This window comes from Aotus nancymaae, unplaced genomic scaffold, assembly GCF_030222135.1.
Source record: "Aotus nancymaae isolate 86718 unplaced genomic scaffold, 86718_ANA_hifiasm-v0.15.2.pri h1tg000051l, whole genome shotgun sequence".
Lineage (NCBI taxonomy): Eukaryota > Metazoa > Chordata > Mammalia > Primates > Aotidae > Aotus > Aotus nancymaae.
The window spans coordinates 22,560,568-22,586,593 of NW_026988465.1; the positions used below are offsets into that span (position 1 = coordinate 22,560,568).

General features: G+C 35.2%; 1 protein-coding gene across 1 annotated transcript in view; it reads right to left on the bottom strand.

The window, feature by feature from the left end:
• The window catches only part of SLC17A1 (solute carrier family 17 member 1), a 57,983-nt gene that overhangs the window by 25,727 nt on the left and 6,230 nt on the right, over positions 1-26,026 (bottom strand). The window contains exons 4-11 of the mRNA XM_012458539.3: positions 20,097-20,330; positions 19,925-20,012; positions 19,489-19,575; positions 14,025-14,143; positions 13,761-13,922; positions 12,568-12,700; positions 12,332-12,479; positions 2,085-2,175 (exon numbers count right to left, since the gene is read on the bottom strand). Coding sequence (XP_012313962.1) covers positions 2,085-2,175; positions 12,332-12,479; positions 12,568-12,700; positions 13,761-13,922; positions 14,025-14,143; positions 19,489-19,575; positions 19,925-20,012; positions 20,097-20,330 — 1,062 coding nt within the window. The remainder of the gene's footprint in view (positions 1-2,084; positions 2,176-12,331; positions 12,480-12,567; positions 12,701-13,760; positions 13,923-14,024; positions 14,144-19,488; positions 19,576-19,924; positions 20,013-20,096; positions 20,331-26,026) is intronic.

A 26,026-nucleotide genomic window follows, 5' to 3' on the forward strand; every position in this document is an offset into this window, starting at 1 on the left:
TTCCTTTCTTGTAGATGAGAAGTCAGAGAGCAGTCTAACTGTTGCTAATTTGAAGGCAATCTTTCTGATTTCTCTGATTGCTTATATGACATTCTTTTTGTCTTGCAATTTCTCTATGAAGTGTCTTGCTGTGTGTTTCTTTTTATCCTACTTGTGATTATTGGGCTTCGTAAAGATGTGAATTTCTGAATTTCTTGAAAACTAGAAAGCAATCATTTTCTCTTCAGATATAGCCTCTGACCTGTTTTCTGTCTCCATCTTCTGGGACTCCAGTTAGTTGTATGTTGGGCTTTCTGATTGGATTATCCCCATCTCATGCCATATATTCTGTATTTTTACCATTTTTTCTTTCTGGGATTCATTCTGGATAGATCCTGACAGGTCACGAATAAAGTTATAGTATAATAACCAATACCCTCAAGTATTAGAGGCTTTTAATGACAGAAATTCCTTTTTTTGTTTACACAAAAGATACATAATGTGTTGGTTAGCACTTATGCTCCATATAACCTGGATTCCTGGATTCTGGTTAGTAGCCTTGCAGTCATCCTTCTGAATAATACTAGTTGCTGCGTCAAAAATGGACTCCTGGTTTTTAATGCTGCTTCTCAAAATTGACACATATCACTTCCTCTCATATTTCATTAGCCAAAATAACTTAGAGGAATACATCCAACTTCAAAGAAGTGAGGAGGTAATGCCCAAAGGAGAACCAGAAAAGTTACTGCAGCTATAATAATTGACTTCCCAGGCTGCCCTTCTGGTCACCAAATATTTGATTCACTCAAACTTCAAATGCTCAAAAGAGTCTTTGTTTACACTTTTTCTCTCCTTTTAAAGCTGAGGTGGGGCAGATGAGAACTGTCAAAGTTAACTTAATAGGCAGTCTGGAGCCACATTTCCTTCCACATCTTGGATGTTTGCAGAGAAATTAGCTCTGCTAACAACTTTTGGAAGTCAGCTCTGCACATTTGAGTGAACTCAGTGGAAGAATAAAGGCACTGTGCTCAGAGGGAGGAAATGGACCATGGCCACCCCTGGCACTCCCCATTTCAAATGAGGCCACTTCTCTCACCAGGGCGCATCTATGGTTCTAGTGATATTTTCTTCTTTTCTGATACCATAAATACGGAAAGTGTGGTAGTGGAAGACACCTCTTTATGGGAAATTTGACCATGGTGGATGCACACCGTCTCTCCTGGTCCCATCTTTGGGGTAAGGAGCATCTGGAGGAGTCATTAACATGCTACTATTCCTTTGGTTGTAAGTGTTCCTCCAAATAAACTAAGTTTATATGTGATCCAGATGGTATAAGTGGTATGAAGGTGTAGTTCTTTTTGTGAGTACAGATTTATGCCACCATTTCCATTCTGACTCTTCTTATTTGAGTGGCTTTAGGATATTGTCTCTTATCTTCTGCTTGTTCATTATAACTGAAGGCATAGATTACCTAAGATGGACAAAGACCCAAGGCAACCAGTGGCTTCAATGGTCATTTACCTTTCTGGAATCAAGCTATTCTTTCATTTTTAATCTCTAAAATATTCTTTTGCTTTACTTTTTTTGCAGATGAGGCATGCATTTAAAATAACTGTTAAAATTGTATAGGGCATTTTAAGTGCCCTTAACAGGAGGATTTCAGGTAACTTTGTCCTTGACACTTGGAAAAACTGAAGTCTGTCTTCATGGCAGACTTCGGTCATTCTTTAACTTTTTTTCTTGTGATTTTTCATTCTTTATTTGAGAAAACTGTATCTGTTACTTACATTACCACTCACCCAGTCAAATACCTGTGTTGATTGAGCGACATATGCATTATTAAAAATAACAGAAGTCCACTTCTGTACCAATGGCCATTACTAAAGAGTTCTAAACATAACTAATTGCCACATAATGAGATAGAAATTGTATTATTTGTAGGTTTTGAGGGATGCCTGATTTGACCAAATTTATTTTCATATGACACAAAAACTCATAAGTTATTTCCTTCTGGCATCTTCTCTGCAATTTTTCATGTATGTATTATCTTCATTTTCTATACAATTAATATTGGAAAAATAACTATGTGTCTGTATGTTTCTTACCTGCTTAAGGATCAATCCAGTCAAAGTGGAAGCAATTAGTCCTCCTATCATTCCAATTAAAGTTGTATATGCTTTAATAAATCCAAAATATCTATATATAAAAGAATAATACACAAATGTAAAGTAGTACAAATACTGCAGGAAATACCAACCTAATCAAATAAAACTTAAGAGAGATGATTAATCATTTTGCAAATTTCTACTTCTCAAATTTCATTAAGATATTAGAAAAAGTATATGAATATAGGCAATGTTTTAGTTTCACCACGGAGTCAGAAAGGTTGGCATTAGCAGTAAAGAATATAATGATATTAATAACATGGGATTATATTTAGAGTGAAACTCAGCAGAAGTAGAAAATATGTACGTTCCACTGAGAAATTCAGAATGTGATATGTTTTGGTAATGGCAACTGGTTTGGGGTTAATAAAAAATTGAAGGGCTCTGTTCACCTGGTTTACTTCCACAGGCCCAGAGCTACTCACCTCCAAAATTGCTTCCAATACTCAGGCAAGGAAACCAGAAGCCTAGTTTACTAACAACTATGATTGATCAATCCTGGATGCTCAAATCAATTTCAGCAGGAAATTAGTTACAAAGGCAGTGAAGCTGCCGTGAATGGTAGACAAAGGGGTCACACCCATCAGCCATGAAGATCAAGGAGTTGCTGTTTGGAGAGCAGAGTCAGTGTCTAATTAAGAAATGAATTCAGTCCAGAGCTAGGAGTCTGTTTTTCCTGCCCTGCAGATTTCATCATTAAAGATGAATGTGTTCAAGTCCTTTGTTTTATGAGAGAGAGCGTTTTCTCTTTTGTTCTGTTCCTCTTATTATCCTATATTTCCCATTCCTATTCTGCCTTACATGTTGAGTATGGGAGGAGGTGCATGTTTTGTTTTTTAATTTATGGATCCCCATTCACAGAGGAGTCACTTCGAGACCTAGAGTCCTTGGATGTTGAGCTATATGCAATCACTGGGTAGAATTTGAGTTATGTCTTTTTGAGGATCTAGAGAGTATGTGTAATTGGTGGAAAAGAACATTTATGGTTATGAACATCCACAGGTACAGATTGGGCTGGAAACTATTAGTTGTCCACACTATTCATTGACTTTTTTTTCATTTCAGCAATAGAACCCCTGGAGTTTAGGGACCACTCATGACTTTTGTGAGCCCTTTCCACTTTTGCTTTCAGGAACCTCTTCCCCCATAAAAACGATTAAAAATTATATTTTATTATTGCTCTGGCATAAAGGCAAATACATCAACATTTTTGATTAAATTATTTCCTTCCACCTAGGAGTTTGTTTATTTTCCAATTTGAAAAATATTTTCATGGGCTCCTAAAAATATTATAGGTCATAGATACTGTATCGTCTGTGCAACTCATAGAAGTATGATTATCAGATTTTTAGTGAATTTTTAATTTACATATATTCTATATCAAAGAGGATATTAGTTTTCATTTTGTAAATTCAATTATATTAAATTTGCCCTAATATTTTTCCTCTCCATTTCTCTTGTTTCTATAATTCTGTGATTATTTATCTGGAATTATTATTCTGTGATTATTTATCTGTAATTATTTCACTTCTGCCTGAAGAATTCTCATTTAGTAATCCTTTTATTGGAGGTCCATAACTGTTGAATTCTCTCAGTTTGCCTTGAAATGTTCCTTAATTTAGTTCTTGATGGAAACATTGTGCTGAATATAGACTTCTAGGTTAACAGTAACTTTGCTTTTTACATTTTACAGATATCAGTTGATTGGCTCTGGCTTTCATTGTTTCTGTTAAGAAGGCAGATGTCAGTCTTTTTATTGCTTTTTTTGGAAGTAATGAGCCTTTTTTAGGTGACTGTTTTAAAGACTTTGTTCTCTCTCAGTCTCTCTCTCTCTCCCTGTCACCTTTTCCCACACAGTTTTAGCACTTTTACTAGATGGGTTTAGGTGTGGTTTTCCTTGTATTTATCCTATTATTTTTTATTTATGACATTTTAATGACTACTTTCAAAGATTTAGAAGCCTTTGGCGTGCTGTGGCTGTGGGAAAGGATTTTACCTATTTCTGCTCAAAGAGATACTTTCATTTCATGGTCAGAGATATATAAACATAGTGTCAAGAATACTGAGTACCATGACAAGTTCTCTGAAACTATACATCCATGAGATGGAGCACCTTGATGCTTTTAGAGAAGCAATCCCCTAACAACGAGTATTTAATATGAGAAATGGAAACAACCTTGAAGTTGCCTTGATGCAAGACAGTTTTTTGGACAACACTAAACTCTAAAATTGCTAATTCTTTAGCTGCAACAGCCCATGGTAAAGAACATTTTGCAAGCTTAAAAATCCACTGAGGTAGACTTTCAATTTTATTGATTTTATGCTTTGGTGTAATATGAATGAATTAAACCTGAACAAAATTCAGATATGTGAGCTGTGGTACAGTGTCACATGGAGGAAAATTCAAGAGTGTACAATCCATTCATCAGTCTAAAGTAGCAATTAAAATATTTGTTGCAGCTTCACTTTAAGAATGACAAGAGGATGAGAGTTGCTTTCTAAATGCATCACAGAGCATCTTAAGAATTCTCTATTCTTTCCCGCTTTTGATACCCTCCAAAAAAATGGCAGCTACTATAATCTCAGGTCTTCTCTGTCTCAGTCTCATTTCCCAAACAATATTCTCACAAAACCACATCTGTGTGACTCCTCTTCTCCCGTCCAGACCTTTTTTGTCACCTCTGTTCTGCCCAAACAAATGTAGTCCCTTTACCCACTCTTCAGTTCTAGCAAAGACTAAATTCCCTTAAGAAGATAATGTAGAAATTTATCTTCTAAAGGAATTATCTTTAACAGGCAAGAGAGGAATATGATTAGTAACATTCTTGGTAAATAAGTTTTGTCTCCGTCTTATTAAGAAAAAATAGTTTCATACAAATGGATAAGGTTGAGACATAATACACATATGACTTTAAAGATGGAAGATGAACTGCCTTAAGCAAGTAAGACTTTTTTTCCCTAATTTTATGTTAGGATATTCACTCAGACTCAAGGAAATTTGCCTCCACATGGGACTGAGAATGGTTTTAATCTTTTGTTTCTTCATTCACTCTCTGTGTATAATATTATCTCACTCACATTGGGGCATGACAAGCACATAAAAATTACCCAACAAATGGTAGCTATTTATAATTTCATGAATTTATCTATGTATATATATTCTTTGTTTACCTGTTTTTAAAGTGAACATTGCTCGGTTGATATTGTACATTCTATAACATATATTCCTTTTTTTCATATACTCCTTTTATGTCTTTGTACAATTCTAAGTAATCAGAACACCTGCAGGCATTTTTAAGATAGGTCTTGGAACTGAATAAATCAAATAAATACATGACCTCATTACTCTAGCACTGAGTTTGTGTAGATCTAGTGGGCAAGATTCTTTATAAAGTTGTAACCAAGTGAATTATTCTTGGTTGATTTTGCCTCTCTACCCCAATGCCACTGCTTTACAAAACTTCAGGAAATTTTGTTCATATTAGAGTTATGTTCTCCAGAGAATGCTAACCCCACAGGGTAAAATGTGAACAGTGTCCTCTGAAAGTTGTGAAAATTACAGAGCTACTTCTGTTAGTCACACTTACTATATCTCTAAAGGCAGAATAACATCTTGAATAGAGCAAAGGTTTTTTTTGCCAAATAGGTCTGGATTAAAATCCTAGGTAAAATTTCAGACCAGTGGAGAGATTTTGAGCTCAAAATTAAGTATCTGAACCTCAGTTTCTTTAGTTGTAAGATAAATATGACTAACAGGTAGGTTGTTCTGAGAATTAATAATATGTGAATATGAATATAATAGCAATAATTATGGAGCAGCTAACCCTTATACACTGCTTGTTGGAGTATGCCAGTACTATTCTATATACTTGACCTATATTAACTTATTCAATCATCTTAATAACTCTATGAGCAAATATTCTCTTATTAATCCATTTTATGTGTGAAAAAATAATCAGAGAAAGTAAGTAATTTGTTCAATATAAATGGCTATGCTGATACTGAAATTCAATTGTCTAACTTTAGAACTTGTGCCTCTCTAATCATTGGGATATACTTTTCACCTACATATGACAGGTTTATACATCTGAATATATCATTAAGTACATGATTATTAATGCTTATATCCAACTGATATAGATATTTCTTCAGAACTTTTGGCCCGATGGCTATGAACAACAATGTAGCTTAAATATCTAGAATTCTCAGCAGAAATCTTATAAGCCAGAAAGGATTGGGGGTCCCATCTAAGCTTCCTTAAACAGAAAACAACTGTCAGCCAAGAATTTTGTATCTAGCAAAACTAAATTTCATAAATGAAGGAGAAATAAAGTCATTTTCAGAAACAAATGCTGAGGGAATTTGTCACTAGCAGAACAGCCCACAAGAAATGCTAAAAGACGTTCTAAATTCTGAAACAAAAGCTGATCTGCACCAGAATAGAACCTCTTTAAAGCATAAAATCCATAGGACCTATAAAACAATAGCACAATGAAGAAAACAAAGTAGGTACCACCCAACATGATGACTGGAATATCTCAATATTAACATTGAAGTTGAATGGTCTAAATGCAGCACTTAAAAGATACAAAGTAGCAGAATGAATAAAAAAGAAATTAGAAACCAAATATTTGCTGTCTTCAAGAGACTCACCTAACTCATAAGCATTCATATAATATCAAGGTAAAGGTTAGAAAAAGATATTACACACAAATGGAAACCAAAATTGAGCAAGAGTAGCTATTCTTATGTCATAAACAAAGTTTAAAGCAACAGTAGAAAAGAAGACAAAGGGGGTCATTATATTATGATTAAAGGATCAGCTGAACAAGAAGATATTGCAATACTAAATTAATATGCACCTAGCACTGGAGCTCCAATATTTATTTACACATTTACTACTAGACCTAAGAAATGAGATAGAAAGCAACACAATAACAGTGGGAGGCTTCAACACTCCACTTACAGCAGTAGACAAATCGTCAAGACAGAAAGTCAATGAAGAAACAATAAACTTAAACTACACTTTAGAACAAATGGACCTAACATATTTAGGGAACATTCTGCCCAAGAACTGTAGAATATACAGCCCTCTTATCAGCATATGAAACATTCTCCAAGATACACCATATGATAGGCCACAAAAAATGTCTTAACACATTTTTAAAAATTGAAATAGTATCAACTATCTTCTCAGACCACAGTGGAATAAAACTAGAAATAAACTAAAAAGGAGCCATCAAAACTATACAAATATATGGAAATTAATCTGCTCCAGAATGGTTTTTGGGTTAACAGTGAAATCAAGATGAAAATTTAAAATTGCTTTGAAATAAATAGTAATACAAGTTACCAAAATATCTAGGATACAGCAAAAGCAAAGCTAAGAGGAAAGTTTATAGCACTAAGTGCATATATCAAGGAGTCTGAAAGATCATGAATTGACAACCTAATGTCACACTTCAAGGAACTAGAGAAAAAAAGAACAAACTAAACCCAAAGCTAGAAGAAGAAAGGAAATAAAGATCAGAGTAGAACTAGATGAAATAGAAACAAAAGCAGTAAAAAAGATCAGTAACACAAAAGACTGGTTATTTGAAAAGATAAATTAGATGATTAGCTAGATTAACCAAGAAAAGCAGAGAGAAGATTCAAATAAAACACAATCAGAAATGAAATTGGCAACATTATAATTAACACCACAGAAATACAAAAGACTATTAGAAACTCCTGTGAACACCTCTATGCACATAAACCAGAAAATCTAGAGGAAATAGATAAATTCCTGGAAACATACAATCCTTCTAGAGTACATTAAGAAAAAATAGAAACCCTGAACAGAGTCATAACAATGAGATTAAATCAGTAATTTTAAAAAATTGCCAACAGTAACAACAACAACAACAACGCCCAGAGCCAGAAGATTCACAGCTGAATTCTACCATACATTCAAAGAAGAATTGGTGCCAATTCTACTGCAACTATTCCAAAAGATTGAGGAATAGGGAATCCTCTTTAACTCATTCTGTGAAGCCAGTATCACCCTGATAACAACATCAAGAAAGGACATAACCAAAAACAAAAGTACAGATCAATATCCCTGATGAACATAGATGCAAAAATCCTCCACAAAATTCTAGCTAACCAAATCCAGCAGCACATCAAATAGATATAATATTATACCATGATTAAGTGGGTATCATCCTAGGGATGCAAGCATGGTTTAACATATGCAAGTCAATAAATGTGATACATAACATAAAGAATTAAAAACAAAACCCATATGATCATTTCAACAGATGTAGAAAAAGCATTTGATAAAATCCAGCATCCTTTGTAATAAATATCTTTAACAAATTAAGCATAGAAGGGACTTACCTCAAAATAGTAAAAGTCACATATGACAAACCACAACCAAAATAATACTGAATAGGGAAAAGTTGAAAGTATTCTTCCTGAGAACTGGAACAAGAAGAGGATGCCCACTTTAACCACTTCTTTTCAACATTTTACTGGAAGTCCTGAGGGAATGTGTTCTCTTTCTGGGTCCATGAGGGGGTGTAGTTTTAAGGGCTAGAATTTCCTAGCACTATGCCCCCCTCCCATCTCTCTCCATCCGGGAGATTTAATGGTTTATGTTTGAATTTCATGGGTGCGGGAAGAAAATAAAAGTCAATCACTCCAGCAGAAGTTCTAAGAAACTCCTTTCATTGGCCAGAGGAACTTGGGAAGCTGAGAATTTCTCCCAGGATAAATTCCCCCTGCTCCTTCACACACACTGGATTTCCAGCTCTCTGGAATCCTCTCCCACATAGTGGGCGCTCTCTTTCCCCTCCTAGATTTTCCCTTCTGGAATACCCTTCCACACTCTTCGTGAAAGTCTTTTCTCCTCTTCTTCTCTTTTCTCTACCTAAATAAAATCACCTTTCTGCAACACTTCTTGGGTCCAGTATTTACTTTTACATGATTACCGTGCACTTGCAGTGGTCCTTTGTCTTATCCTTAAGAGGACGGAGACCAAGAACCTACAACATTCTCTCGGGGAAGCTGTGCCTCACCAACACCCCAAAAAAACCCGGTTACAGTCCTAGCCAGAGCAATCAGGCAAAAGAAAGAAAGAAAGAGCATTTATATTGGAAGAGGAAGTCAAAACTATTGCCATTCACCAATAATATGATGGTATACTGAGAAAACCTTAAAGACTCCTCCAAAAGACTCTTAAGTTTCATAAATAAATTCAGTAGTCTCAGATTACAAGATCGCACATAAATCAGTAGCACTGCTGTAGAACAACAATGACCAAGCTGAGAATCAAATCAAGAGCTCAATCCCTATTACATACAATAGCTGCAAAACAAAAACAAAGAATACCAAGGAATATACTTAACCAAGGAGGTAAAAAAAACAAAACAAAACAAAACAAAAAAAAAAAACTCTACAGGGAGAATTATAAAATACTACTGAAATAAATCATATATCACACAAATGGAAACACATTGCATGTTACGATTGGAAGAACCAATATGAAAAATGATCATACTGCCTAAAGCCATCTACAGATTCACTGGAATTTCTATCAAAATACCAACATCATTTTTCACAGAATTAGAAAAAGATTCCTAAAATTTGCATGGAACCAAAAAAGAACCCGAATAGCCAAAGCAATGCTAAACAAAATGAACACATCTGGACACATGACATTACTGGACTTTAAATTATATTACATGGCTATAGTTACCAAAACATCATGGAACTTGTATAAAAGTAGGTACATAGACCAATGGAACAAAACAGAGAACCCAGAAATAAAGCCAAATACAACCAACTTATCTTTGCGAAGCACACAAAATCACAAATGGGGAAAGGACATTCTATTTAATAAATGGTTCTGGGAAAAATGACTAGCCACATCTAGAAGAATGAAACTGGATCCTTATCAATTCAAAATAGATCTAAGACTTAAATCAAGGATGTCCAATCTTTTGGCTTCCCTGGACCACACTGGAAGAATAATTGTTTGGGGCCACACATAAAAAACAATTACACTAACAATAGCCGATAAGCTAAAAAGAAATTGCAAAAAATCTCATAATGTTTTAGAAAAATTTACAAATTTGAGTTGGGCCACATTAGAGACTTCACCACTATATAATATATCCACTTAAACAAAACTGTATTTGTACACCTTAAATTTATACAAAAAGCTTAGAAATGCTTTTGAGAGGTTGGATTTAAGAAAGAAAAAGATTTTTTAAAAGTTTCTCTAGTTACAACAAACTATACCCCCCCAAAAAAATGTTTGAAACAATCCCATGTATAATAGTTACAAGAAAAAAAAATTCTTAAAGTTAACTGAGTAGGTGAAAGACCACAATGAAAACTAAAATGTTGGTGGAACAAATTGAAGAAGACACAAATAAATGTAAAGATATCCTGTGCTTATAGATAGAAAGAATTAATGTTGTTAAAATGTCTGTATGATCCAAAGCAATCTAAAGGTTCAATGCAATCCTTATCAAAATCCCAATGACATTTTTTCACAGAAATAGAAAAGCAATTTTAAAATTTCTGTAGAAGTACAAAAGGCTCTGAATAGCTAAAGTAATCTTGAGCCAAAAGAACAAAACCGGAGGCATCACTCTACCTGACTTCAGAGTATACTTTAAAGTTATAATAATCAAAATAGTGTGATACTAGCATGAAAATAGATACATAGACCAGTGGAGCAGAATAGAGAGACCAGAAATAAATCCAACATTTAGGGTGAATTGATTTTTGACAAAGGTGTCAAGAACACACCATGGGGGAAGGATAATCTCTTCAATATTGGAACAACTGGATATCCACATTCAAGAGGATGGAATCAGACTCATCTCATGCCATATACAAAAATCAACTCAAAATGAATTAAAGACTTAAACATAAGACCTGAAACTCTAAAACTACTAGAAGAAAACACCGGGGAAAAGCGCTATGATTTTGACCTGGGCAATGGTTTTTTTGGTTAGGATCACAAAAGCACAAGCAAGGAAAGCAAAGACAGACTGATGGGATTATATCAAACGAAACAGTTTCTGCACAGGAAAAGAAACAATTGACAGAGTAAAGAGAAACCTAAGAAAAGGAGAAAATATTTGCAGACTATACATATAATAAGCGGTTAATATCCAAAGAATACAAAGAACTCAAACAACTCAATAAGAAGAAAACAACCCAATGAAAAAAATGGACAAAGGACCTGAATAGACATTTCTCAAAAAATAAATATATACCAACGGGTATATTAAAAAGTACCCAACATCGCTAATCATCAGGGAAATGGAAATTAAAACCACAATGAGATATCCCCTTACACCTGTTAGTGTGGCTGTTATCAAAAATACAAAAGATAAGTTTTGGTGGAGATGTGGAAAAAAGGGGAACTTTTGCTTACTGTTGGTGGGAATGTAAATTAGTACAGCTATTGTGGAACACAGTATGGATGTTCTTAAAAAAATTAAAAGTCGAACCACTATATGATCCAGCAATTCCACTACTGGGTGTATATCCAAAGGAAATGAAGTCAGAATGTCAAAGAGATACCTGCACTACCATGTTCATTGCAGCATTATTCACAATAGCAAAGATATAGAATCATCCTAAGTGTCCATCAGCAGATGAATGGGATAAACAAAATGAGGTATATATACACAGTGGGATACTATTCAGCCTAAAAATGAAGGAAATCCAGTCATTTGTGACAACATGAATGAACCTGGAAGACATTAGTTTAAGTGAAATAAGTCAGACACAGAAAGACAAATTCTGCATGATCTCACTTACATGTGGAACATTAAAAAGTTGGACTCAGAAGTAGAGTAGAAGAGTGATTACTAGGCACTGGGGATGAGATGTTAGCCAAAAGTTACCAAATTTTATTTATATATGAGGAATAAGTTTAAGAGATCTATGGTTTAAGATGGTGACTATAGTTAATAACAATGTATTATATTCTTGAAAATGGCTGAGTCAATTTTGTGTTCTCTCCACAAAAAAAAAAAGTTCTAAGTGTGTGAGGTAATGCTTATGTTACTTTGCTCAATTTTAGCCATTCCACAAAGTATCCATATTTTTAATCATCATGTTATACACAATAAATACATACAATATTTATTTGTTAAAGGTAAAAAAGCATAAAAAAATTCTACCTGGGAGCAATATCCAAGCCATTTATAAGTATTCCAACCATGCAAAAGCTGCTTGTTGCACCAGCAAGTATTAGGAAAATGACAATGCCATAGAAGCTGGAACTCAGGTAAGGCAGGCATACACTAAAGATTGCAGGAAGGAGAAATCCTGGGAAGTGATTCAGACAACATAGTCAGGTGCATCCTAAAGATGGAGGTGAAGTATCTCTCAAGTGCTTAAAAAGGCTGTTGCTTACCTGCTGCAGTGAAGAGTTTACGGACAGCAATTACGCTGAGAATATTCCTGGCCAGGAAGAAGTCTGATAACTGACCTGCTAGGATACCACAGATGCAGGCAAACAAATTGGGAAGGGAAGACAGGAACCCATTCTGAAGAGGAACATTATTCTTGGAGTGAGTATGATGGGTAAAGCAGTACTGACACACAGAGTAAACCCTATGCTAAAATTCAGTATCTAAAATGTGTACTTTCATATAGGAAACCATCAATATACAACACCAGAATTACTGCTGGGACCACACTACCCAAAAGAAAGAGAAAAATAGTTTTAAGGTCAGTAACATTTGTCATAATCTGTCAAATCTTCCAATTTCAGTATGATGAAACCTAAAAGCACTGGATAATAGAGAAGGAAGACTACACTGGGAATGAGAAATACTGGCCCTGGGGAAAGTGATAGAGAGGATAAAGATGACAATTATGGACATACGTATGTGCTTATACTGGACCAGCTGCTACTAATCCTTGCGACAACTTCGTGGTTTTATGAAGTATAATACTGAGTCAGAGAGACTTTATGAGACCTTACTGTTATGCTGGCCTCTAGGCTGGTTTACTGGAAGTTCAATACAGAATGCCACAAAGTGGCAAGCCCAGATAGACTGCATTTCTAAATGAGTCTTGTCTGGTTATTATGGTGTCAAACATTAGGAGGTTGCCTGTATCAGTGATTCTCCAAACCAGATAAGCAATGGGTATGCCAGTTCTTCCAAAGCAAGACTTGAACCTTGGCTTCATAACCCAGATTCATTGCCTTACCTTGGAGAGAGGATTGGTAAAAGGTTGGCAGAGTGGCAGGGTGTGGCTAAGTGATTTTCAGGGGAGGCCCCCAGTCCCTGTAGGGAATGGTGGTATTGAGCCTTAAGTAATATACAAAGAGAGTCATGCAGTGAATGGGAGCCAGGGAATGTGTGGAAACATAGATGCGTGTGTGCTGTTGCTGGAGTGCTAGACACTTAGGTCTACATCAATGCCTTCTGTTCTGGGCAATGTTCATATAAAAAGCAGAAACAGTGAGTTTCCATGTGAAGAGCAGTATCCAAACAGTGTAAGGAGCTGACAAGAGCTGAGACTAGGATCGTTAGAGACAGAAAAATGAATACAAAATCTTTCATGAAGTTGAAAAAAAAGAACAAATGGTATACTTACCTCTTTTATATTAACATGAAGCATGGAGTCAATGAAAATTGAAGTGTACACTGTCATGATGTTATTTGACCAGAAAAAAGTAAAACTACCAATGGAAATAGCCCAGACTGGAAGTGATTTAAGCATAGCCTTGATAGGCAGAGATTGTCTACTTGAGCTGACCTGGAAAGAAATTCATTAATCATTAGCACATTAGAACAAACCGGAACATGTTTAGTTTGGAGTAGAATCTTGGAGATGCCAATATGGAGAACTGTGTTCTACCTGCTGGACCAGGGAGGATGTGATGTATTCCTTTTCACTGATGCTTATGCATGGGTGGTCCTTGGGGTCATCATAAAACAGAAAGAGCCAGAGAAGACATAGAGCACAGCCACAAGCACCTATCGAAGCAGAATAAGTTAGAATTGGAAGTTTCTGTTTGTAGTGAATCTTTGTCAAGTTGGGATTTTTCAATGTATTAGTCTGATAAACTAGACAACCTTTATCTTTTATGAAACTTTGCAACAAGGCTTATATTTTTCACAGTCCTCCTTTTATCTACAGGGACCTCTCCCTACTAGATGAGTTTTACAGAAATGGTGGTAAGCCCTATGCCCTTTCCTGATCTATCCTCTGCATCCCTCCACTCATGACAGCTGGGCCTCCCTGCCCTCAGGCCCTCTTCCTTTCAATTTCTTCATGTGTTTCACCATAAGAGTATGGCACAGCTGAGCCTTCACAGGGCTTGACAATTGCCCATTTTTTTTTAACGTTTAACATGTGCAGGTTTGTTATATAGGTAAACTTGTGTCATGGGGGTTTGCTGTACAGATTATTTCATCACCCAGATATTAAGCCTAGTACCCATTAGTTATTTTTCCTGATCTCCCTCCTTCCACCCTCCACTTTCCTATAGGCCCCAGTGTGTGTTATTCCCTTCTATGTGCCCACGTGTTCTCATCATTTAGCTCCCACTTATAAATGAGAATATGTGGTATTTAGTTTTCTGTTATTGTGTTAGTTTGCTAAGGATAATGACCTTCATCTCCATCCGTGTCACTGCAAAGGACACGATCTCATTCTTATTATGGCTGCATAGTATTCAATGGTATATATGTACCACATTTTGTTTATCCAGTCTATCATTGATGGGCATTTAGGTTAATTCCCTGTCTTTGCTATTATCAGCCAGTTTGGACAGCTTAGCCTCAGCCATGTTCCTGAGATACAGCCCAGGCTTCAGGGATTATTGGAGTTCCATAAGAGTTTGACAAATTGTTTCTTTGAGTTTTTTATATTAATAACTTGACCATGAGGAATACTCTGTTGGGACAGGACGTATATAGTGCTCACCAGTCAGTCTTCCAGAAGACTTGCATTCATTTGACAAATATTGATTAAGTGCCAATTATATACCATGCACCTATTTTAAGTACTGAGGATATAGCAGTGAATAAAGTGGACAAAAATCCCTGCCTTTATGGAGTTGACTTTGTAGTGGATAAAAAAGAAAAAGATTATTCAATCAACTGCCCCAAAATTCATATAATACTGTTTATTATCTCTTTTTCAAAATGAGCAAACTGAGGCAAGGAAAGATCAAATTGTTTGTGGGACACAAATGTTAGTGAGTGGTAGGTTACCCTTAAGCATGAATTATATTGTCCAGAGAGAAATTACAGCCCTAGATGGGGAGGCTGGGGTGGAGCTCTGATGAAAGATAAGAGTTAACGGCAGGTAGAAGAGGATAAGTTGGTAGAAGAGACTGAGAAAAAAAAATGGCCATAAGGATGGAGTCCAGTGTAGAGAGGGTAGAGTCAAAAAAACTGAGATGAAAAGGAATGGTCTGGAAAGTTTAATAAGGAATCAAAAAGAAAATGCTGGAAATAAAAATACTATAGTAGAAATAAAGAATGCCTTTGATGGACTCATCGGTAGACTAGACATGACCAAGAAAGAATCAGTGAGCTTGATAAAATGGCAATAGAAATTTCTGAAACTGAATTTCAAAGACAGAAAAAGAACTAAAAAGACAGAATGGGCTGGGCACAGTGGCTCATGCCTGTAATCCCGGTACTTTGGGAGGCTGAGGTGGGTGGAACACCAGAGGTCAGGAGTTTGTGACCAGCCTGGCCAACATGGTGAAACTCCATCTCAACTATAAATACAAAACATTTATCTGGGCATAGTGGTGCACACCTGTAATCCCAGCTACTCAGGAGGCTGAGGCAGGAGAATCATTTAAACTCAGTGGGTGAAAGTTGTGGTAAGCTGAGATCACACCATTGCACTCTAGCCTGGGTGACAAGAGCAAGACTCCGTCTCAAAAAAAAAAGTACCAGAAGAAAGAAAGGAAGAGGGAAAGAAAGAAAAAAAGAGAAAGAAAGAGAGAAAGAGAAAGAGCAAGAAAAGCAAGCCAGAAGGAAGGAAGGAAGGGAAAGAAAAAATTAGAAAAACACTTAAAGCAATAATAATGGAGAATTTCTTCAAATTAGTAATAAACCTCAAACCACAGATATTGGAAGCCTAAAGAATGCCAAGAAAAATAAATACAAAAAAAGTTACAACCTGACATAGGGAAACCAAATGCCCCAGTTTTTTTAAGAAAAAGGGAATTAATTACTATGTTTTTTAAATTTTCTCTTCTTTTCTCTTTTCCCCTTTTCCTCTTGCTCCTCATTTCCAAATTAGCCCTTCAGAAATTTAAATATAACCTTTCACCTCCTCCCCTCACCAGACATTCTCTATAGGGAAAATTCTTCTAACTATTTACTCCAAGACATAGCTCTGGTCCAGAGGTGACAGTCAATTGCACACCAAATTGCCAGGGAACTTTCATCTCTAGGGTATGGCCTAGGAACTTCCACTCTCCAGGGGTGGCTTTGGAACTTTCTTCCACCAGGAGGGCATATTGAAAGCATGCTTTTTTGGCCACTTTTTCAACCTACTTCTGCCCATGAAAGTGCCACCTCAACTGTGCAGTTAATAACTGCCTGGTAGCAAGGGGACTCTTATTCTTTCACTTTTTTTTTCACCACTTCAGCTCCAAAGGTGAAGTGGCACATTTAAGCAAGTAACTTTGTGTCCCTTCCCCAGGCTAGCTTTGGAATAATTCCACTTTTCTTGTACCAGGCCCAACTCTTGTTAATGCACTCTACAAATAGTAAGCAACAAACATGATTTTCAGTTACAATATAATATTCAACTTCAGTAGATCAAAGACAAGTTTGAAAGATGCCAAAGGGAAAAACAATGACCTGAAGAGTCAGGTTTTAATTTAGAATTCTGAAGAGAAATCTCTGGTGACCAGTTTGAAGCTTGACCTGTTCCTACCCAGATCCATCCCCACATCACTAGGTACTTTGAATGGATATGTGTGGAAATCCTTGCCTTCCCCATTGTGCACCATTCATATCTTCTGCAAATAGTGCCTCCTTCCTCCCTTGGTCACTACCCAATTCAATGAATATTGGGAAGAGCTCTGCTGGTCTTTTCCAGTATAACCAATAACCTTGGTTCTATTTAATCAAGACATTCCAGTTATGATTATTAGAAGGAGAGTCATGGGCTCTACTGAGGCTACTGTCTTGGCACCTGGCCTATGAAGAGAACCTAGCTAGAATGGGCTCTCTACAGCGTGGAATCCAGGGCAAGGGCCCTCTTGCCTGGGTCTCAGGTCAGCTCTGACAGAAGCCATAAATGATCTTGGCAACAGCTGTGTTTGATGGCACAAACACTAGTCAGATGTGAGTTAAGGAGAGTGTGAGAGGCTAGTAAATATAGGCAATGGATACAGACAGATTATGCAAAATAATTTCAATGGTCAAAGGGAGGTTACTTGAGATGGAGGACAGGGGAAAGGGAATCCTTTTATAGATTTGAGAAGAGTTAAGTAGTTTGAAATAGTCTTTAGGAGACAAATATAGCAGGATGGCAGGTCATTTTGAGGGCAAATGTAAGTCTGTGACTCAATTTGCTCTATTTAGTAATCTCCAGCAATTATCAGCTGCTTAAATATAGTCATTGTCTTATTCTTTAAAACAGTATCTACTCAGATTTGTTTAACTTTTTTGGCAAGAATATTCAAATGGAATTTTAAACAATCTTGGTTTCAGTTTTTCCTTTGCCACTAACTTGGGAAGGTCATTTGACATATGTGGGCATCATATAATTTCTAGTTTTATCATGGAGCCACCCATGATAACTGTAAGTGGCATACATTACTTTACATGATCTTATAGGAATACAACATAAATATTAGATATCATGTAACCCTTGATCAGCAATCCTTGGCAGCATTATTTATTGAAAAGTTTTCCTTGCATGGAGCTGAAACCTCACACCCCCACCCCTGCAATTTCTACATATTTGGGTTAGTTTTATAATTCAAAACAGGTCTGCATTTTATTTATATGACAGTCCTACAAGGTATCGTCTCTCAAATTTTCTGTTCTTCAGGCTAGACATCTCAGTTTTTTCAGCCCCTTTCCTGATAAGGGGCTATGTTTCATCACTATACTGACCATTGTCTACTACTGAAGACTAACACAGTCATTAACAGCAATGGAATTTTGAGGATGGAAGATGTATTTTCAGATTATGGCTCTGTCATCTGCTCACTGTGTGTATTGGATGTCTTCTGTTTGTCCCCCTAGTGTACTCCTCACCCTTCTTCACTTTGCCTTGGCTACAGATGATTGACTTGAATGAACATCAGTAGACCCCCATGTCCTCTGCTTCCACCTGGATTAGGCCAACAGAAATTCCAGATGGAGGTGAGAGGGAGAGAATTGAGTGAAATCCAGGTGCCTTTTCAAACCCTAGTTATCTCTATCCTACGATTGCCTCAATCTATGTGTCCTTTTATAAAAAATCGTGAGTTCTTTTAAGGCATCCTGCTCTATAGGACTCTCCTAATGGATTCTGATAACTACTCCCTTGCTTGATCCCTTTGGATCTGGGGATGCTAGATGCTACTGGCTCCTGTATTGCTAGCCCCAGGTAACTCCACTGTCCCTGGGATTCTACCACACCTCATACCTACCTTTTTAAGTGATCACTTTGTAAATAAATTATTCTGATTTTGCCTTAAGTATGACTTCGGGCAAGTTACCTAAGCCTTTTGAAGTTTCCTCACATGTCAAATGGGCATAATAGAACCTATCCACATTTTCTTATTCACAAACCTGAAAACTTTTGCATCTAAGAGCCAAAAATGATTTTATCACTTATTCGTAAATCTTATTTCTGTATAGTTTTTTTGTGTGTTCCAGTTTGCACAAATTTCATTTTTTGCTGTGGAAATTAATGTGTTTGATTATGGGGTTGTGCTCCACATCATGCTTTGAATGTTAAGTATAAAAGGTAATATCTTTCTGAAATCTGTAAAGTTATTTGTTCTGATTATCTTTTTCCTGGAGAGTTTCATATAAAAGCATATTTATCTATAGCACCTACATTATAGAATTATAAAAGTTATGTACAAAAATACATGTATAGTTATAAGCATCATAATGCTTTGCTTGTGACAGAAACTTAATGAATATTGACTTCTCTCTTTCACTTAGTGGGGTTCATGATTTTTAATGTTAGTTGTATATGATTTTTATACAATTTTATATGAATTAAAATTGAATTGTATGAAAATTCAATTTTATATGAATTTTATTATTTTATATTGGGTTTTAATGTTTAAATTTTTCTTAGATTCTGAATAACAACCAGAATTTTACAGAAAGAAACTCACCAAAAATATAGAACACCATGGGCCAGCCCAGAGATTCACAAATAACTCCAGTCACAACCAGGACAATAAATGGTCCCAATAAAAATCCTAATCAGAAAATACAAAGAACACGTCTAATTAATGCAGGCATCTGAAAGTATAGATAATGTAACCTCACTGTAGCAAAGAACAATTTCCTGTGAAATAAATTTGTGTAGCATAACACTGATCAGAAGAAAATAATAAAATATTTGCTTTTCTCTCTTTATTGTTTGAAATAAGAATGCCTCTTCTCTATTCTATACAATTTGCTCATCTTCAAAGCAAGAATGCTGAAATAGATGATTTCCAAAGCCCTTGACAGTTCAAAACACACATGTTTCTTACGGCTCTAGGGAAGAACATAATATAATGAGACGAAAATGGGATTCAAACATTCTAGGCTCTAAGTCTTTACCTGATGCACTCATAGAAGTAAGTCGGCCTCGTTCCAGGGGAGGAGCCCATTTGACATATATTTCAAATTGGGCTGTTCCAACTATCCCCTGAAATAAGAAAGTTTTGACATTTAATCTCTTAACACTTCCTATGAATTTAAACTCTGTTCAGTTTTAGCATTATTTTAATACCTGGGCTGCTCCCTGAACTGTTCGACATACAATAAGCCAAGCTTCTCCAATTTCAGCTGCTGGTGGGATGAGCAGGCTTAACACAGAGCTAAGGCATAATGCATAGCCAATTATTTTCTTTACAGAATATATTCTAGAGAAGTATCCAATAGGAACTTGGATGATGACAAAACCATAGAAGGTAGAACTCAAGATGATTCCCTGGATATCTGGGCTCCAATTGTACACAGGGTTCTAAAAGACAAGCAGGACACATTGAGTCACTCTGCATATCATAAATTTACTGTGATATTTAGGGATTTAGAGAAACTGTTCTTCTGGCTCACCTCATGTAAAGTAGCTCCCCTCTTACTAGTATTCTTTAACCCAGGACCTTCTTTATTCTTTTGTCACGCCATTTTCTGTACTTATTTACATTTTACCCTTGGAGTAATGTAAAGTCCTTACAGCCAAGGACACCATCTGTACCTCCCTCCAGTACCTTCCACAGCATAGACATTTAATGTTTGTTTCTTGAATGTTGCTAAACTGCATGTAAACTCCTCCTGCATAGCATACATATATTAAAATAGTTAATTTCCTGTACTTCATAGTATTACTTACACTACAGTTGTGAATTTCCTCTTGCCTGTTCTCTTTCTCTAAGGCATCCATTAATTTAAGCTCATTCACAAAACCACTTTTCTCCATATACATATTGCTCCCAGAGAGAAAAGTCATGATAGAGAGAAGATAAAACCATGAAGAGGTCTCAGCGCGAGCTGTAAAAATAACTACACAGTACAGTTAAAAGGAAAAGGCCATTTCTATTCTTTCACTTGGCTCTGATGTGGCATATTTTTTCCAGGAATATATTTGTTTGTCCATTCCTGGGTTAGAGGGCCATCTATAGTTTTTTTTTTTTACATTATTAAGGAACGATAAAAGAAAAGTCTAATATTGATTAATTGTTGAGATTATGAAGGAGGAGGTTGCACATGTTTTTGGACCCACCGAACAGAAAGAAATCTTAATGGTAGTAGGGGAGGACAGGATAAAGTTTATTTGAAGTGTCTAAGATAGTTGCATTCTCTAAAGTTTCTCTGTCAGTTTCATAATTAGGAGGAACATATTAAGTAATGAAGGGTTTCCTGAATAAACAGTGTAGGTGCTGGTGTTATTTTTGGCTGAATATTAAATATAATAGGAATCCATATGTTTGTTGTCATCAGTATTATTTTATCCCTCCGTTCCTCTTTTTTCCTTTCCTTTTCAAGTCCCTGTCACCCTATAGCTGTGGCCTCTAGAGTGTAATATTTCTCTTGGATGGAAAATGACTTCCATGGAGAAATCTGGGAGGAGTGACTCTCCAACGTACCAAATAATAATCAGTAAGGCATATCCATATTGTAGCCTGGGTGCCAGGGAATTTCCAGATCTTTTCCATTGAGGGGAAGGGGGCCCAGAAGATGAAGCAGGTTTTGTTTTGTTTTTCCTCTTTTTAATCACAGGCAGCACCAAGGAAGACAGTACCCACCCTTACCCATATCAGGTGGGGCAGGAGGCATTTGTTCCACTCTCCCTGTGCATGTGAACAGATCACTTAAAATCGTGGATAGTTTTTCTTATGGCTTAAAGCTATCACTCTCCATAGCAGAAGGTAGAAAGTAAAAAAAAGTTCAGAATTGGTTTAAAAACCTTGAGCTCAGAGTGTAAAACCTCAGTTTATATTTTTCTATTCAGTGCATTAACTGGTTGCGATTGAACAAAGTATTCCAGATATAAATGTATAAATGACTCTATATAAATCTTAGAAACAAATATATATACACATTTGTATGGGTCATATAAATGATTAAGAAATATATAATACCTCAATGAGGAAAATATATCAAGGGTATCAGTAGATAATTTATAAGAGAATAAAATGGAAATGATCAATAAACATAGATCACAGAAATATACAAATGTGTAATCCCGTTAGTATAAAAGAATATCTACTTTAAAGTTATGGCAGAATTTCTGTCAGGTTGGTAAACTTTAAAAACAATAATGACACATTCTTCTTGACTTTGATCGAAGAGAGAAGACTGACTACAGAATATTCCTCATTTATCTTCTCTCTTATCTTCTTTTCTATACTGAGTATTTCTTACTGGGTTTAAATATCTGTGTGTGTCTATTCTTCCTTGTTTTTGTTGTTATTTCATCTTTTTTTCTAAAATGTTCTTTCTGACTTTCATAATCCTTTCCTGTCAATTTCCTTTTTTTCATACATCCGTTGTCTGAGTATAGCCTCCTGTGGTCTGGCCATGTCTACCTTGAGTTCTTGCAGGTACTGCACTATGGTGCTCCTTTCATAGCTGTAATTGCTTTACTAATTTTTAGGTTATTTTGTAATATTAGACTACAATTTAGATCTGCTTTGAGGAATAATTTTCTGGTGTGTCTTTCTATTTAGAATAATTACGCATTCTATTTCTTCATTTTTAAATGTAGTACCTTATATAGCAGTAAACTGAATTGTGACAGGAAGTTTCATGGGATGACAAAAGGTTTTGTTGGGTGGCAGGTTGATGCATGTCCTAGAGAAATCTTCCAAATTCCATAGCTCATGAGCTCCCTCCTCTTTTAGAGCTATAGTGAAGGCTTTAAAATACAACTCCTATGAGAAACCATTTCTCTAGAATATGAGGTTCTCAGTATTTAAACCAAAGCACTGGAATACCATAAATATTTAAGAATGTAGTTCAAAACACATACATAAAATAGATTTTAACGGATTTTTTATAATCAGCACAATAAACTTTATCTATATATATATATACTTGTGAAGTGTAATCACAATTAAGACAGTGAACATATATTTTATCTCCAAAAGCTTCCCCCTACTTTTTTTGTAATTCCTCCCTCCTGCTCTCCCCCACCATGGATCTACTGCCTGTTGCTGTAACTTAGTTTACATTTTCTATAAGTTTTATATTAAGGGAGTCCTATGTATGTACTCTTTTTGATTGTCTAGCTTATTTCACTTGACATAATTAAGTTTTATTTATATTGTTGTTTATGTCAGTAGTTCATTCTGTTATACTGCTAAGGAGTACTCCATTTTATGGATGTGCCATAGCTTATTCATTCATTCACCTGCTGATGGACATTTAGGTTATTTCCAGTTGTTTGCTATCAGAAATAAAGCTAGACAACAATGTTCATAGAACAGTTCTGTACAAGTCCCTGAATGGACATATGCTTTTATTTCTCTTCAAAAAATAACTAGCAGTGGAATGACTGTATCATATAATAGGTGTATGCTTAATTTTTTATAAAATGACAAAGTGTATTCCAAAGTGGTTGTACCACATTGCATTCTCACCAGCACTGTAGGAGAATTCTCATTCCTCTACATTCCTACCAACACTTTGTATGTGCAATCATTATAATTTTAGCCATTTGAATCAGTGTGTAGTAATTTATCTTTGTAGTTAATGTTTGTCTCCAATGTCAAATGATATAAAGCATCTTTTCATGTGAATATTTTCCCTCCGTGTATCTCCTTTGGTGAAATATCTGTTCACATCTTCTTTCTATTTTTTGTATTCGGTTGTGTTTTTTAATTGAGTTTTGATAGAAGTTCGTTATAAGATACGATTGGCAAACATGTACCCCTGCTGCTGGCTTGTTTTTTCATTAAATTAACAGTATCTTAAAATCTGATGAAATCCAGTTTTATGTTTGTTATTTTTTATATCTTGAAAAATCAGTTGTTCATATGTGTGTTAGTCTCTCTATTATATTTCATTGATCTGTTTTCTGTCTTTACACTAATTCTACACTGTCGTGATTACTATAACTGTCTCAAAATTAGCAGTAGGTAGTATTAGTTGTCCAACTACTAATTTTCAATGAACATTGAGGCAATTCAGTGGAGAAAGAATAGTTTTCTCAACAAATTGTGCTGGAAAAAAATTGTATATCCATATGTAAAAAAGATTTTTAATGCAACATATACAAAAGTAATTTAAAATGAATCATAGATTTAACTGTAAAATGAAAAATTATAAAACTTCTAAAACATAGAAGAATTCTTTTGATCTTGGGTTATGCAAAGATTTCTTATATGCAATAACAAAAGCACAATCCACAAAAAAAATGTCAAAATAAGTTCTTCAGGCAAAAGAAAACTGATATAGCTAAAAAATGTAAGTCTACAATTAAGAAGTAAGACCATTAGAAAAGAATAAATGAAAGTGGTAAATATTTTATTTTGAATTGATCTAAAAGATAACTTTTTGTTGAAGGAATATTTTGAGGATTTATGACATATAGATACATAAAATGAATGACAGTAGTCACGAGAGATGGGAGAGAGGAATCAGAAATATTCTGTTACATGAAGCCTTCATGATACATGAAACAGTATAGTGTTATTTGGAGGTAGATTTATATTATTAAAAATGTATATTTAAAAACCTATGGAAGCTATTAAAACAGTTTTTTAAGTGTAAATAATATATCAAGAGAAGAGAGAAAATTCAGTCATACAAAATGCTCAGTTAAACCCAGAGAAGGCAAAATGTGAATGAAAAACAAATTTAATAAAGAATAGATTTAACAAACAGAAAATAGTTAACAAGTGTGTATTTGTCTATTCCACCTTTCAGTTCTCACAGTATTTGCCTCCTATATTGTGCTGCTCTGTTGTTATGGATACACATATTTAGAATCATTTGTTTTTGGAGAATTCACTCCTTTGTCGTTGGGGAATGCCCTCTTTATCTTTGGTTATGTTCATTGCTATAAATTCTGCTTTTTCTAAAATTAATATAGTTACCTCAGTTTTCTTTTGATTCATGTTTTCATGGTTGCATAGTTTGCATCTTTTTTCATCTCTTTACTTCTAACCTATCTGAGTCTTTGTATTTTAACAGGATTTCTTGTAGATAGCGTATTTGAGGATATTTATTTGTTATCAATTCTAACAATTTCTGTCTTTTAGCTGGTGTGTTTAGAACATTCACATTTAAAGTGATTATCAGTATAGTTGGATTAAAATCTACCATCTTTTAACATTTCTTTTGTGGTAAGCCTGCTGGCAGTAAATTCCCTCCATCTATATTATGTCACCTACTGATGGATATTTAGAAATTAAAAGACAATAAAGGCTTTCTCAAGCTATAACTATAGCTTGAAATCTTATAGTCTTTCAATTTTGTCAATAATTTTATTGAATATAGAATTCTAGATTGGCAGGGGTTTTCTTTCTTTCAACACATGAAAGAGTTCACTTTTCTCTCCTTGTTTGCATGGTTTCTGATAAGAAGTCAGCTGTAATTCTACTTGTTCTTCTGTAGGTATTTTCTTCCTCTGGTTTTACTGAAATGTTCTTTTTGTCTTGGTTTTCGCAATTTAAATATGGTATGCCTAGGTGGCTTTTCTTTGATTGTTTATCTTTTTGCTTTTTATCTCGTTTGGTGTTCTCTGAGCTTCTTGGATCTGTGGTTTGTTGTCTGTCATTAATTATGAAAAGTTCTCAGCCATTTAAAAAAAAATTTCTTGTTTCCTATTCTCTCTGGCATTCCAGCCATGCACATGTTACACTCTTTGATACTGTCTACAATTTGGGAATGATCTGTTAATTTTTTTTTTTTTCATTCTCTTTCTCTTTGCATTTCAGCTTGGGAAATTTCTTTTGACCTATCTTCATGTTCACTAATTATTTCCTCAGTGGTGTGAAGTCTACTGATGAGTCTGTCAAAAGCATTCTTTGTTACAGTTTCTTTGATTTCTAGTATTGATTTTTTATTCTTTTTATAGGTTCCATCTCCTGACTGACATTACCTATCTTGCTTTTATTTTTCCTGCATCTGCATCTTCTGGCAGATAACAACTGATTGTCTTCCAAAGATGAAATTAATGAAATATTTAAATGTCCTGCATGTCCAAAACTTAAA